We start from the raw sequence: 13,918 nt of genomic DNA, 5'->3' as shown, positions 1-13,918 counted from the left end.
CAGTACCAGTGTCACTGAACAACATTCATGAGTTCTGAATTCACATCGATACATGTTGAATGGGTGGAGGTTGCCCGTATTGATCAATTGTTTCCTCTATTGGAATTCCGATTGCCCTGTCCTTTCAGTGTTATTAGGTGGGTGGTAATCTTGTTTTTTAACCCAATTGTCCAGAGTAATTCTCTCCTTGTTGTGAAGGCAATAGTATTATATTTTCCTGTCTGACCCCAGTGTAACCCATTGTGAAGCTCGCTCCTGCTTGTTCCCCAAAACCACCTTTACAATGAGATTCCAGACACTCCATTTAAATGCAAACAATAGCTGTCTTATTTACAATGCTGCTTTAGTGCAATGTCTTTTTCTACCAGCATCCGGAGCAGCTTGCGATGCTAAAAACAGAGCTAGTGATAGGAAAGAAGCAAACCCATCCCTGTGTGTCGCCTATTCTCCATCCATTCTCCATCCATCCCAGGGAGGGATTTCACTGCAGAAGCAAGATTTCAAGAGGCTGTGGAGCTAACAAAATCATTCCATACATTGCAAAGGTCTCAAAGTGTAGTTTTGAAATAAACACATTTTATAGTAAACATGTATTCCTATTTTGAAATGTAATATCTGGAACTACACTTGGTTAAAGAAATGTGTTTGCAAGCCATGCTTTCAGGTAGTGTTGCACCTCCTCGGTAACTGGAAGGTGAGATTATGCCAGGGGTGGCCAACCGGCATCTCCCTAGCCGCATGCGGCTCTTCGAACCTCCCATATATTTCATTACACAATGAATAAGTTACTTATTTATTTTTTTATTCTTTTTTTTATATGTGCATTACTTTTACAATAAGTCTCTCTTTTTTTTCATCACAAGCTGATCCATTTCTGACCTAAGCCAATTAACAGAGTGGCAGGAGCACTTTTTTGTTACATAGCAACTACCTAGCAAATCTTATGCACCCTTACCACCCTTAGAAGCTTGGAAACTGTTAACTTTGTTTTACTTTGAACAGGACCAGCTTCTGTTTTGTTCATGATGGCAGAAAAAAATAGCGAAAAAGAAAACCTGAAGATGAATATCGAACCTTCTTACCGGAGTGGGAGAGTAATGTTCTCCTGTGCCTTATCTGCCAGTGCCCGGTTGCATAAAACATCTTATTAAGTATTTCACTTTTGTGTGACACAAGTGTATTTTTCACTTAGCTAAGGGAAAAACTTAAAGGTGTTGCACAAAACATCTTAACAGCTCTCCTTCGCTAAGGGAAAACACTTATGTATGGACTGTTTAAGATTTCAACCAATAGGCGAGTAGCTTGCTGTACTCTGTAAATCCTGTCTCCATGGCAACATTTGGGAAGTCAAGGAAAACTACTAGTATGGCTGATAAAAAAAAAAAAAAAAAAAGAAACCCAAACTGGACAGAGGAGGAAAAACACAATACTTATGGAGGAATATAATAAAAGAAAGCAAATAATATCAGGCAAACTATGTCTGAATTTGACAACTGCCATGAAGAAGAAGAAATTGGCAGAAATAACTGAATGTGTGTGCAAGAAATTTAACGGTAAATTGCAAGTCACGTGTTAAAAATAAATAAATAAATAAATATATATATTCTGATTTCAGAAGAGCATCACAAACAACAGGTGAATCTACAAAAAATGTACACTAAACATATTTGTTTAAACAATTTGTATGGCTGTGTTCACAACAAAAGTGAGAGCAGTATCTTGTATTTAGCAGAATTAACCATTAATCTCACTTAAGATGTTATGCAACCGGCCAAATGTGTGTTTGTTTTTTTTTTTTTTTTTCCCAATAAGGATAAATTTTTATAGTAATACAAAGCCACCAGTTGCGAAAAAACTAAGTGCTACCGCTATATTTGAAGAACAGGGAGTAATGCGTGATTTCTTCTGTTTGTGGTTGTTAATCTGCTTCCAGCATTATACAGACATTTAAAAGACAGTATTTCGGTCAAATTAATAGTTTGTTATTAATTGCTCGTCATCTATTATATCCAAAGGATTTTCTCTCTGCAAATCCTTCTTCTAAGTGTGGCTCTGTCCTCTTCAATTTCCAAAAATGCTGCCATACCATTTGTTCGATTTTTTTAAGGAGCCTCAATAGGACATTTACGTATTTTCACTTAATTATCCCCTAAAGGCGTTTTGTGCAACGATTAACTAACTTAAGGGAAATACTTAAATACAAATATTACTTAAGTAGAACATTTGGGAAAACTAAGGGGGGAATTTCACTTAAGGTTTTATGCAATCGATCACTTACCTTTATGTCGCAGTTCAAATCTTCAAATCTGCAGAATTATTTCACTACAAACCATGCCCGCATTGACAAAGAATTTCCAAAAGATTACAAACTTCTGTCTTTAAAAGTTACACTAGAACCGCCACGATAGTCATGCGTTATATGTGCTAATTTCTATTTAAATATGGTGTTTCTGCTGTGCCAATGTTAGATATTATGTTCATAAATACATCTTTTGAGTTGTATCTGAAAGTTTGTAGTTCATTTTCATATCAGAGCTGATTAAAATATACCCGTCAAAATGATTGCTGTCGGTAAAAAGCAAATGGAGGAACAGCCGCAAATGTTGACCAAATTTGCCAAACAATCTGAGATCACGACTCTAGCCTGCTCCTAACAAGTGGCCTGGAACATTGCCCATGCAAAAAAAAACCTACTCCAAAGGTGAGTTTGTGAAAACTTGTCTTAGGAATGTTATTGCTTTCCTATGTCCAAATAACAGTCGACTGCAAAAGAAAATTTCAGCGGTAGAACATATCTAAATAGTGACATTGAACTACAGCTGCATTCAGAACTCTAACAATGCGCGTAGTAAAGAATGCCAAAGAGTCACACAGATCCTGCCTGTATGTGGTATAAGAAAATAAACGATAGTTAGCTACACACCCAAATAAGAAACAAAAACAAAACTATGCTTTTATATATAGTGAAAATGTATTTGTTTGGATGTAAATATTACATATCTACTGGAAAAAATAAAGGTCAGCATCATTTAATAGTGTGATAGTAATTGCAGTAAAAAATATCAATGAAATGCTAAACTAAGCACTTTTTAAAGTTTGTGGCTCTTTGTCACTGTACATTTTATTTTGTTGGCTGTTGGTCTGTGAAAGGTTGGCCACCCCTGCATTAGGCCTTTTTCCATCCAACTTTTAAGCTTGGTAAAGGTTATGCGAATAAGAAAATATATGCGACAAACGCAGTGGAAAACGATTTAAGTTGACTTTTAAGAAGCTTTTGCTCTCATGACAAGCTCTCTCACTAGAGGTGGTTTTATTTTTAACTCACAGCAACATTTTATTCGACACTTGCATGGAAAACCGTAAGCGTATTTCTGTTCCTAGCGTTAATAAAATCCTGGCAAAAAAAAAAAAGCTAAAATTAAATTCTCGCAAAAAAAATTATATATATAAGAGCAAGCACTAATATATATATATTATATATATATATATATACTATCATATATATATATTATATATATATTATATATATATATATATATATAGTGCCTGTAGAAAGTCTACACCCCCTTGAACTTATTTCACATTTTGTGTCAGTGCCTCTGTTTCATGCATTTAAATGAGGATTTTTTTCTACTTATCTACACACCATACGCCACACTGTTAAGGGGACAAAAGTTTTATTGAGAAATAATTAAAAATATAAAACTGAAAGATTATGACTGGATAAGTCTCTACCCCCTGAGTTAATAGGTGGAAGCACCTTTGGCAGCAATTACAGCCTTGAGTCTGTTGGGATAGGTCTCTACCAAATTTGCACACCTAGATTTGGCAATATTTGACTATTCCTCTTTAGAAAACTGTTCAAGCTCTGTCAGGTTCCTTGGGGAGCATTGATGGACAGCAATCTTCAAGTCATGCCACACATTTTTGATTGGATTTAGGTCGGGCTCTGACTGGGCCACTCAAGGACATTTACCTTTTACCTTTACCTCCTTAGCCACTCCAGTGTGGCTTTGGGTGTGTGCTTTGGGTCGTTGTCATGCTGATAGGTGAATTTCTGTTCCAGTTTCAGCTTTCTTGCAGAGGGTAGCAGGTTTTCCTCAAGGACTTCTCTGTGCTTTGCTCCATTCATTTTCCCTTCTATCCTGACAAGTGCCCCAGTCCCTGCTGATGAGAATCATCCCCATAACATAATGCTGCACCACCATGCTTCACAGTAGGGATGGTGTTCTTTGGGTGACGCCCTGTGTTTGGTTTGTGCCAAACATAATGCTTTGCATTTAGGCCAAAAAGTTCCATTTTACTTTTGTCAGACCACAAAACTTTTTGCCTTATGGCTACAGTCTTTTTTTGCATACTACAAACTGGATTCAAGGTGGGCTTTCTTGAGTAATGACTTCCTTCTCACCACCCTACCATACAGGCCAGATTTGTGGAGTACTTGGGATATTGTTGTCATATGCACACTTTGACCAGACTTGGCCATAAAATCCAGTAGCTCTTGCCATTGGCCTCTTGATAGCCTCTCTGATCAGTCTCCTTCTTGCTCAGTCATACAGTTTGGAAGGAACGGCCTGATTTAGGCAGGGTCTTGGTGGTGCCATACACCTTCCACCTCTTAATAATTGTCTTGACCGTGCTCCAAGGGATATTCAAGGCCTTAGATATTTTTTTATTTTTTTATATACCCATCCCCTGATCTGTGCCTTTCAACAACTTTGTCCAAGCTATTTCAGTTGTTATTTTTAATAAATTTTCTTCAGATTTCTGGAATATGTTTTTTTACTTGGACGTTCTGGGGTAGGATGTGTAGATAAATGAAAAAAAAAAAAAAAAAAAAAAAAAAAAGATTTTAATGCATTTTAATTCCAGGCTATAAGGCAACAAAAGTGAACATTTTGAAAGGGGGTGTATACTTTCTATAGGCACATTGTGTGTGTGTGTGTGTGTCTCTCTCTCTCTCTCTCTCTCTCTCTCTCTCTATCTCTATATATATATATATATATATATATATATATATATATATATATATATATAAATATGTAATATGACAGTCGTAACATAATAAAATATATATTAAAGCTTATATGTGTTATTTTGAGTGACTCTTTAGTACAACCTTAAACAAGTAGAAATATAAGAAATAAGTCATTTTAAAAGAGGGTAAAATTTTTCAATCGAAAACTAACCGACTAAAGAATTCTCGCTCCCATTTTTTATATATATATATATATATAATGTATGTGTGTGTATGTATGTATGTATTAATTCGAATTAACGCCGCCCTCAAATTAACGCCTCGCTCAGATAGCAGCTTTTTTAATGGACGCCAAGGGTTTTTACCCCTGTTCAAAAAATAAATAAATATATGTGCAGCTGTGGCTATGTACATGTGACGCCCCCAAAGAGACTGCAGCCTCAATCCACAGTGTAATACATACTAATGTACACACACCTTAGTAAGCACATTGTATTTTATGGTACAGTCCCGATAGACAACCCAATATGAATTACTTAGAGCACAGCAGTCCTTCACATCCATTTTTTGTTTACCCCAGCAGAATTCAGTGACAACACAGCAGGGGATAAAACAAGGGCTGTCTGTTTACCTCAGCTTGGGTCGTGAAAACTTAAACTCAGAGGAACTTAAAGCTTTGCCAGTCACTCTAGCGCTATCGGGAAGCTGGCCGAAGTTATCTTTATTTAATTGGAATTTTACTTAGTCCTGTACAATTAAATGTAAAAATAAATAAATAAATAAAAAATAAGTGCTTACTGTCTATGAGAAGATTTAGTTGTGGTTTCTCTTACAGATAAATTACAAATAAGCAGGTAAATTACAGTGAGAAAATAAATAACCGAGTAGGATATATTTTCCTTTTAACAGAAATCAGACCGATATTCAGAGGTAATATTTTTCGTTAAAATTGCCTGGGAAGTGTAGTCCCAGAGACCCTGTTTTAAAGTGAAAATACATGTTTGCAATAACATTGATTCCCTTCAAAAATGCACATTTGAGACCTGTGTAACTAATGGAAGTGCAAAATAGGTCATATCTGTGGAATTATTATGTTGACTACAACCGCTTTTACTAAAATGTAGAAATGAAGATCCCGGAGCGATACAGAGTTTCATATTTGCCTGATGACTGGACATAGTGGCGATGTCCATACCTGAGGGATACACATACAGAACCGTGAAAGTATTTGCCCCCTGTCTGATTTTCTGCATTTTTGCACATTTTTCTGATTGAATTTGGTCAGATCTTTTTGTGGGTTGTGGTATATATAGAGGGAGTCTGAGAGAAAAATGACACCAAAGTTTGGTGCTGCTTTCATTTGTTTGGTGTGCAAGGTAATCAAATATGCAATCTTCGTGTGAGAAAGTTATTGCCCCCCTAGTTAACTCAACCCAATTAAAGGGATAATTAGGGTCAGCTGTTTGAATACTTTGGTTAGCAATCAGGCCTGATTTGGACACACTCCACCATCAGAAAGACACTGGGCAAAAATGGGATGCATGGCAGAGAAGCAAGGCGGAAACCACTGCTCACTAAGAAGAACATGAATCGTCTCAAGTTTGCCAAAAAGCACCTGGATGATCCTCAAGAGTTCTGGAACAATGTTCTATGGACAGATGAGTCAAAATTGGAACTTTTTGGCCAACATGGGCCCTGTTATGTCTGGCGAAAACCAAACACTGTATTCCACAGTAAGAACCTCATACCAACGGTCACGCACGGTGGTTGTGTGTAGTGTCATGATTTGGGGATGCTTTGCTGCATCAGGACCTGGATGACTTGCCATCATTGAAGGAACCATGAATTCTGCTCTGTATCAGAGAATTCTACAGGAGAATGTCAGGCCATCCTTCAGTGAGCTGAAGCGGAAGCGCAGCTGGGTCATGCAGCAAGTCAATGATCCGAAACACACCAGCAAGTGCACCAGAAATTCCAAGTTTTGGAATGGCCTAGTCAAAGCCCAGACTTAAACCTCATTGAGATGTTGTGGCATGACCTGAAACGAGCAGTTTATGCAGTTTATCCTCCACGGCACTGAGAGACTGATCACTAACTACAGGAAGAGTTTGGTTGCAGTTATTGCTGCTAAAGGTGGCGTAACCAGTTACTGAGTCTAAGGGTGCAATTACTTTTTCACAGGGGGCATTGGGTATTGCATAACTTTCTTTAATAAATAAATGAAATAAGTATCAACATTTTGTGTTATTTGTTCACTCAGGTCCCTTTTATCTAACAATTGATTTTGGTTGAAGATCTGATAACATTGTGTCAAAAATATGCAGAAAATCAGACAGGGGCCAAATACTTTTTCACGGTACTGTAGCTGTATTATCCCCTGGTGACTGGGTATAGTATGCCCGGGGTATTGCTGAGCTCAGTGTTGTGTGTGTGTGTGTGTGTGTGTGTGTGTGTGTGTGTGTGTGTGTGTGTGTGTCCGTGTGTGTGTGAGACTCCCTCCTCTGCAGTATATGAAGTGCTGAGCTCAGTGTTGTGTCTGACTCTTTCTCCTCCGCAGGTATATGAAGTACCTCTATCCCTACGAGTGTGAGAAGAAAGGCCTCAGCTCTCCAGTGGAGCTCCAGGCTGCCATCGACAGCAACAGACGGGAAGGCCGGCGGCCAAGCTATACCTCCACTCTCTTCGGCTACTCCCCAACCCCCTCCGGGGCCCCGCACATCCTGTCTCCCCCCAAAATGCACCTCACCACTGTGGGGGCAAACAACAGGCTGCACCTCTCCCCTGGCCAGCCTATAAAGAAAGGTACTGTCCCAAGGGTTGCTTCAGACGTTCAGTGCAGTGCTTTCCTATCCAAGCTGGTGAACACAGGGCCTGATTGAACCTCAGGTGCTGAATGTCAGTCCACTATTTAATATCAACAATGCATTTGAAGCTGAGGAACTTTTCACCAGTGTCTTCCAGATTGTCACACGCAGTATGTTATTTAGACAGTGTGAACTAAAATAAGTATACAAACCTTGTACAGTACTGTAAGTTAGTGTTTAGGGGAAGGAAATGCTACTGTGTGTTTTTCCTTAATACGGTAGATTTACTCTGGAGTGGAGTAAGTTTGTCTTTGTTGTGTGTTTCACCTAAAAATAAAACCAGAACTCTGCTGCACTTTGACCAGCTGTAACCTGACCTGAAGCCTGGGCGCTGTTGGTTTAACGTGCGCTCTCTCCCCAGAAGACGGGATGTCACCTGCACTGCTGTCGAGCCGCCTCCCTATGGCCATGGCTCTGGGCAACCAGCAGATGGCAGGCTTGGCCCGAGCCGCCACGCTCGAGCAGCTGCGGGAGAAGCTTGAGACAGGGGAGCCCCCGGAGAGGAAGATTGCACGGCTAGCAGAGGAGCAGCAGCGGCTCATCCAGCATGCCTTCCAGCAGAACCTCCTCGCTATGGCAACGCAGATGCCAATGAACATCAGAATCAACAACCGCGGTGAGTCTCAGGATAAATAACCCTGCAGTTAGATAACCCTTGGATGTGTATACTGTAACCCCTGAAGTCATCTAATTCAGCACTGTGATTGGCTGAAACAGTATACATAAACAGGGAACTTTTATATTTTGTGATTCATTTGTTCAGCTGTACAAACTCAACGTTAGTTTGTTGTAATACTAATAAAAACATAAAATTGGAGATATGAACACAGCTGTGGTTATGGAACTCTGATCAGTTTGAATGAGCTTGTCTGGTGAATTTCAGGAGAATGATTTTAGGGTTAGTATAGAGAGAGTAACCCAGCCCATATTGCCTGGACAAGATGGTAGCAGTGGCTTTAGCAATCGTTCATGGCATATTCAAATCAAAATAAACTTTGTTATTAAAACGTGTGTCCTTTTTTCTAAATTCAGTGCCTCATACTAGCAAGTATTTATATCAAACAATGTATGTAACTTTCACTAAAACTACTTCCCCACAGGTACATGTACATGCACACAAACTCGCACACACCTGAACATTATCTAGTTGCTGGTGTTAGGAAACAATGCTGGCACTCATGTTCCATCTCTCCCTACAGAAGACAGCAGCAAGCAGGACATGGCGTTAAGCATTTCAACAAGCGGCATGCACAGCATCAGCATGTCAGTGGAGGTTAATGGCACAGTCTACTCCGGTAAGGCTTACTGAAGCTGACAGGGCTGAGGTGAGGACTCGGAGGGCTACAGGGGGACCCGTCTCCTCTCCCAGCTCTTCTGGTTGCTTTTCAATTGGTTCCTGTTTAAATCCGTTAGACCCTTTTTAATAAAGAGACAACAACATGGGGGCAATGAGCAGTGCTGACTTGACCGGAGTTTTCCAATACCTTTTAATATGGATTTAAAGCAATATATATATAATTGCTTTAAATCCATATTACACACACACACACACACAGTGGCTCTCATAAGTCTTCACCCCCTTGAGTCAATATTTGGTAGAGGCACCATTGGCAGCAAATACAGTGTATTTGGATAAGTCTTACCAGCTTTGCACATTGGGCAAAAATTTCAGTGTCCACTTCTTCTTTGTAAAATTGCTCAAGCTCAGTCAAGTTGGATGGGGACCTTTGGTGAACAGCAATTTTCAACTCTTTCCACATATTCTCAATTGGATTGAGGTCCGGGCTTTGACTGGGCCACTCCAGGACATTGACTTTTTTGTTTTTAAGCCACTCCAGTGTGGCTTTGACTTTATGTTTGGGGTCATTGTCCTGCTGGAAGATGAATCTTCTCCCAAGTCCCAGGTCTCTTGCAGACTTCAGCAGGTTTTCCTCCAGGATTTCTCTGTACTTTGCTGCATCAATTTTGCCCTCTATCTTCACGAGCTTTCCAGGCTCTGACGCAGAGAAGCATCCCCATAGCATCATGCTGCCGCCACCATGCTTCACAGTAGGGATGGTGTTCTCAGGATGATGTGCGTTGTTAGGCTTGCGCCAAACATAGCGCTTAGCGTTGAGGCCAAAAAGCTCTATTTTGGTATCATCAGACCAAAGAATCTTCTTCCACTTGGTCTCAGAGTCTCCCACATGCCTTCTGGCAAACTAGCTTTCTAGCTTTCTTGTTGCCACTCTCCCATAAAGGCCAGTTTTGTGAAGCACCCAGACTATTGTTCCCATATATATTGTTCCCAGCTCAGCCATGGAAGACTGTAACTCCTTTAGGGTTGCCATGGGCCTCTTGGTGGCTTCCCTGACTAGTGACCTTCTCGCCCGGATACTCAGTTTTTGAGGACAGCTTGTTCTAGACAGATTCACTGTTGTGCCATATTCTCTCCATTTCTTAATAATGGACTTTACTGTGCTCCGGGGGATATTCAGTGCCTTGGAAATGTTCTTATATCCTACCAATGATTGGTGCTTTTGAAGAACTTTATTCCAGATTTGCTTTGAATGTTCCTTCGTCTTCATAATGTAGTTTTTGTTAGGAAATGTACTAACCAACTGTGGGACCTCCCAGAGACAGGTGTATTTAACCTGAAATCATGTGAAACACCTTAATTGCACACAGGTGGACTCCATTCAACTAATTATGTGACTTCTAAAGACAATTGGTTGCACCAGAGCTTATTTAGGTGTGTCATAGCAAAGGGGGTGAATACATATGCAAACAATTATTTTCTGTTTTATATTTATAATTAATTTAGAACAATTTGTAGATTTTATTTTTCACTTTGACATTATGGACTTTTTTTGTGATGATCAGTGGCAAAAACTCCTAATTGAAATTCATTTTGATTCCATGTTGTAACACAGTAAAATGTGGAAAAGTACAAGGGGGGTGACTTTTGAAAGCCACTGTGTGTGGGTGTGTGTGTGTGTGTAATATATATATATATATATATATATATATATATATATATATATATATATATATATATATATATATTGAAATAAAGGTTGTATTTACTGTGTATGAAAATAAGTAAAGTGAAAGTTGACAGTACTAGGAGTTCATTATTGCAATTTGACTATTATCTATATTGTGTATATGCACAACATTTATTACATTGTGGTATATTGCATTAATTAACTATTTCATCGTTGAGGACATTGAAAAAGATTTTTAGTAGAAACGTTTTGTCATTGCAGTTTTGTTTTGTGTATTCCCTGATTTTCCACTTGCTGGTCTCCAGGTGTCTTGTTCGCTCAGAAGCCAGCAGCAGCAGCAGCAGCCCCAGGTCCGAGTGGCGGATTTGGGATCCTCTCCTCCTCTCACAGTCCCACCTCTTCCAAGGTGCCCAGCTCTGCAGAACCCTCCACCACTGGCTCCCCCTAGAGGCCACACCTTGCAGGGGGGTGTTAGTGTAGAAAGGGTGAGAGAGGGAGGGGGTACACAAGGACTTTTTGGCAGTTCTTTATAGAAATATATATTATATTAATCATGGCAGGGATTTACAGACTTGCACAACTATTACCTCATCAACTCGTCTGAACTGTCTGTCTTCACAGATGCACAGCCAAAAGATGGGTGAATTGAACTTGAAGATTTTGTATTGTTGTTGTTGTTTTTCTGTATCACATACTTCAACCATTTTGCAATGCTGATACCTCAATGGGCTGTAGTTTACAATGACTGTTTACAGAATCTCTTCTCAGTATTACAAGTGCTTTTTAAACTGGAGGAGAGCAGAGTCTGCATATCCCAAACCCAGCCTTGTTAGCAGCCTCTCGTTTCCAAGGCTCGGCCAGCCCTACAAGATCCGACACAACTCTTTGAAAAGCATAGGAGTTGAATTCAGGTCCTAAAACCAATGCTGCGTCAAATACAACTCCTCTGATTTGGAAGAGAACCCAAAATGCACCTTGACCAGAACACCCATGCCATGAGTGAGAGACCCTGGTCTTCGGGTTCACAGTGCAGCGTGCTGTCTCTCTCGTATAGTAGCATGCAGACACCACTTTATGCTCAGCTTGGTCAGCTAGCCTCATAAATCTAATGACCAGACTGTCATATTTGTGGATCCAGCAGGTTTATTAGTGTGGTTAAGGTGCTTTTTAGGGGGGCAGGGAACTTTACAAAACTGAAAATCAGTGTGCAGCTACAGTTCAAATTAAACTGTTTCCCTTTTTCTGCTTTACCAGAAAGGGTCGTCTCAGGAATATGCTGGTACATTTACATTTTTATAAATATTGGGTTTTAAAAATATTTCATACCGCACAGTAACTTAGTGCTATTCAAGTATATCTCTCTGACTTTGTGGCTAAATTCTATTTTTCTTTCTATCTTTCTATATACCTTATCTGATTGGTTTGACATTATTTCTAATGCTTGTTGAATTTGTAACATACTTGTTGATGTTTATTGAAAACCAAAGACTACAAAAAAAAAAAAAAAAAAAAAGATAACCCGCCCCACGCTTCAAATGGTAGCTCTTCAGAACCTGCTTTGCTAAGAATCATTCCAACTTCAGTATGGTCTCATATTGGCAGTTGATTTCATAAGGGCCTGGACTTCTGGAAGCTACTTTGTTGGATTGTGTAACATTTTAAGATGTGGGGGTGTTGTATGCAGTGTCACAATTGCCAGTATTTTAGATGCAACTCTGCCAGTCTGCTTGCGAATTACGTGGTCTTGCACAGATAAGTATCAAAGATATGGGATCCCCATGTAAACAAAATACCTCAATGTATGCAAGAAAGCAGGGCCTTGTGTGGCTTCCTTTGACAGTGTTGGTCAGCAGCTCAGCTGAGAGGGTCGGGGTTCTCAGTGCCTTCAAGGGTCTTGAAAGAGAAGGTGGTCAGGAGGCTTAAATTGAGGTGATAACCAAAAAAAGGACAGAACCTCACAAGGTACCGGTCCCAGCCCTGAAGGACAGAACCTCACAAGGTACCGGTCCCAGCTACGTACTCAGGTTCTTTGAAATGGACACTATCATTACCACAGAAAGTTAAAGGTTAAACATTAACAATAAAAGTATAGGCACCACTTCACCAATATACCTTAAATCACAAGGATGCTAATAATAACTAAATCTCTTTTAACAATGATCAAATCATGGCAAGAAAACTTTACAGCTGTGGCCTAAAGTTTTGCATCACCTAGAATTTTAGAATTGAGAAAATTAAAACAAAACCAAAAAAAATAATAATAATAACCCAAAAAAGAATCAACATAATTGAGATATTTCCACCACAAAATGATATTGCAAGCCATAATATTAGTACAGTATTTCATGTTAGATTTCAGTTTTTCTTTAGGTATATAGAAAACTACAAAGCGGTATGTAATTCAATGTGTTAACGTAACATTATTCAGCAGGTTTCATTTGACTTTATAAAGTAAAATTATTTGTTCATTCTGTAGAGTGATGCAAAACCGTTGGCCATAGCTGTATACCACTGTCACTTTGTATAATTCTACACAAGCTTTTTTTTTCTGCATTTAACAATTTGGCTTTAAAATATATCGAACTATTCAAGGCTGCAAATCCTTGTAAATAAGTTGCCTACTATTACAGTACATATAACCTTACATAATTAGGAAGGCTTCAAGCTGCTGAATAGGGCTAATTTGTAAAGTCACATTGGGGAGGGGGTGGGGTTGTCTTTTTGAGTTCAGAACATTATTTAGTTAGGGATATTTCTGCAATATTTCTATATGCTGCTGGGAACAGTTGGATTGGAAATCTGCAGCAGACTGATTTGAATTGGTCTGTCGGCTGCAGTGAGGATAGAAACCTGTCTCCATTGCGCCCTAATGGGGGTTCATCTGAAAATGACTCACCGAGGTGGGTACTGGATGCAGCACACAGCAGGAATAAACAACCGAGGACCACATCGCTGTGAAATCTTTATTCCTGCATGCAGATGGTATCTGATCTGATGGATTCCTGCGTGTAGAATGGTGAATCTGAAGCAGTTTCTAGTTTTGCAGCCTTGTTTAACGGTGCAGATTGAAACATGGCCCCACATACCCC

General features: G+C 39.4%; 1 protein-coding gene across 2 annotated transcripts in view; it reads left to right on the top strand.

The window, feature by feature from the left end:
• Window positions 1-13,206, top strand: part of LOC121298620 (AT-rich interactive domain-containing protein 3B-like) — an 81,064-nt gene extending 67,858 nt beyond the window's left edge. For both annotated transcript variants that reach the window (XM_041225746.1, XM_041225745.1), the window contains 4 exons: window positions 7,536-7,780; window positions 8,204-8,458; window positions 9,042-9,137; window positions 11,135-13,206. In XM_041225746.1, the coding sequence (XP_041081680.1) occupies window positions 7,536-7,780; window positions 8,204-8,458; window positions 9,042-9,137; window positions 11,135-11,277 (739 nt within the window). In that variant the 3' untranslated portion in view covers window positions 11,278-13,206. The remainder of the gene's footprint in view (window positions 1-7,535; window positions 7,781-8,203; window positions 8,459-9,041; window positions 9,138-11,134) is intronic.
• The last annotated feature ends 712 nt before the right edge of the window (window positions 13,207-13,918 follow it).

Source organism: Polyodon spathula, chromosome 24, assembly GCF_017654505.1.
Source record: "Polyodon spathula isolate WHYD16114869_AA chromosome 24, ASM1765450v1, whole genome shotgun sequence".
Lineage (NCBI taxonomy): Eukaryota > Metazoa > Chordata > Actinopteri > Acipenseriformes > Polyodontidae > Polyodon > Polyodon spathula.
The sequence above is the reverse complement of the archived record's forward strand: the minus strand, read 5'-3'. Positions and strand labels throughout refer to the sequence as shown.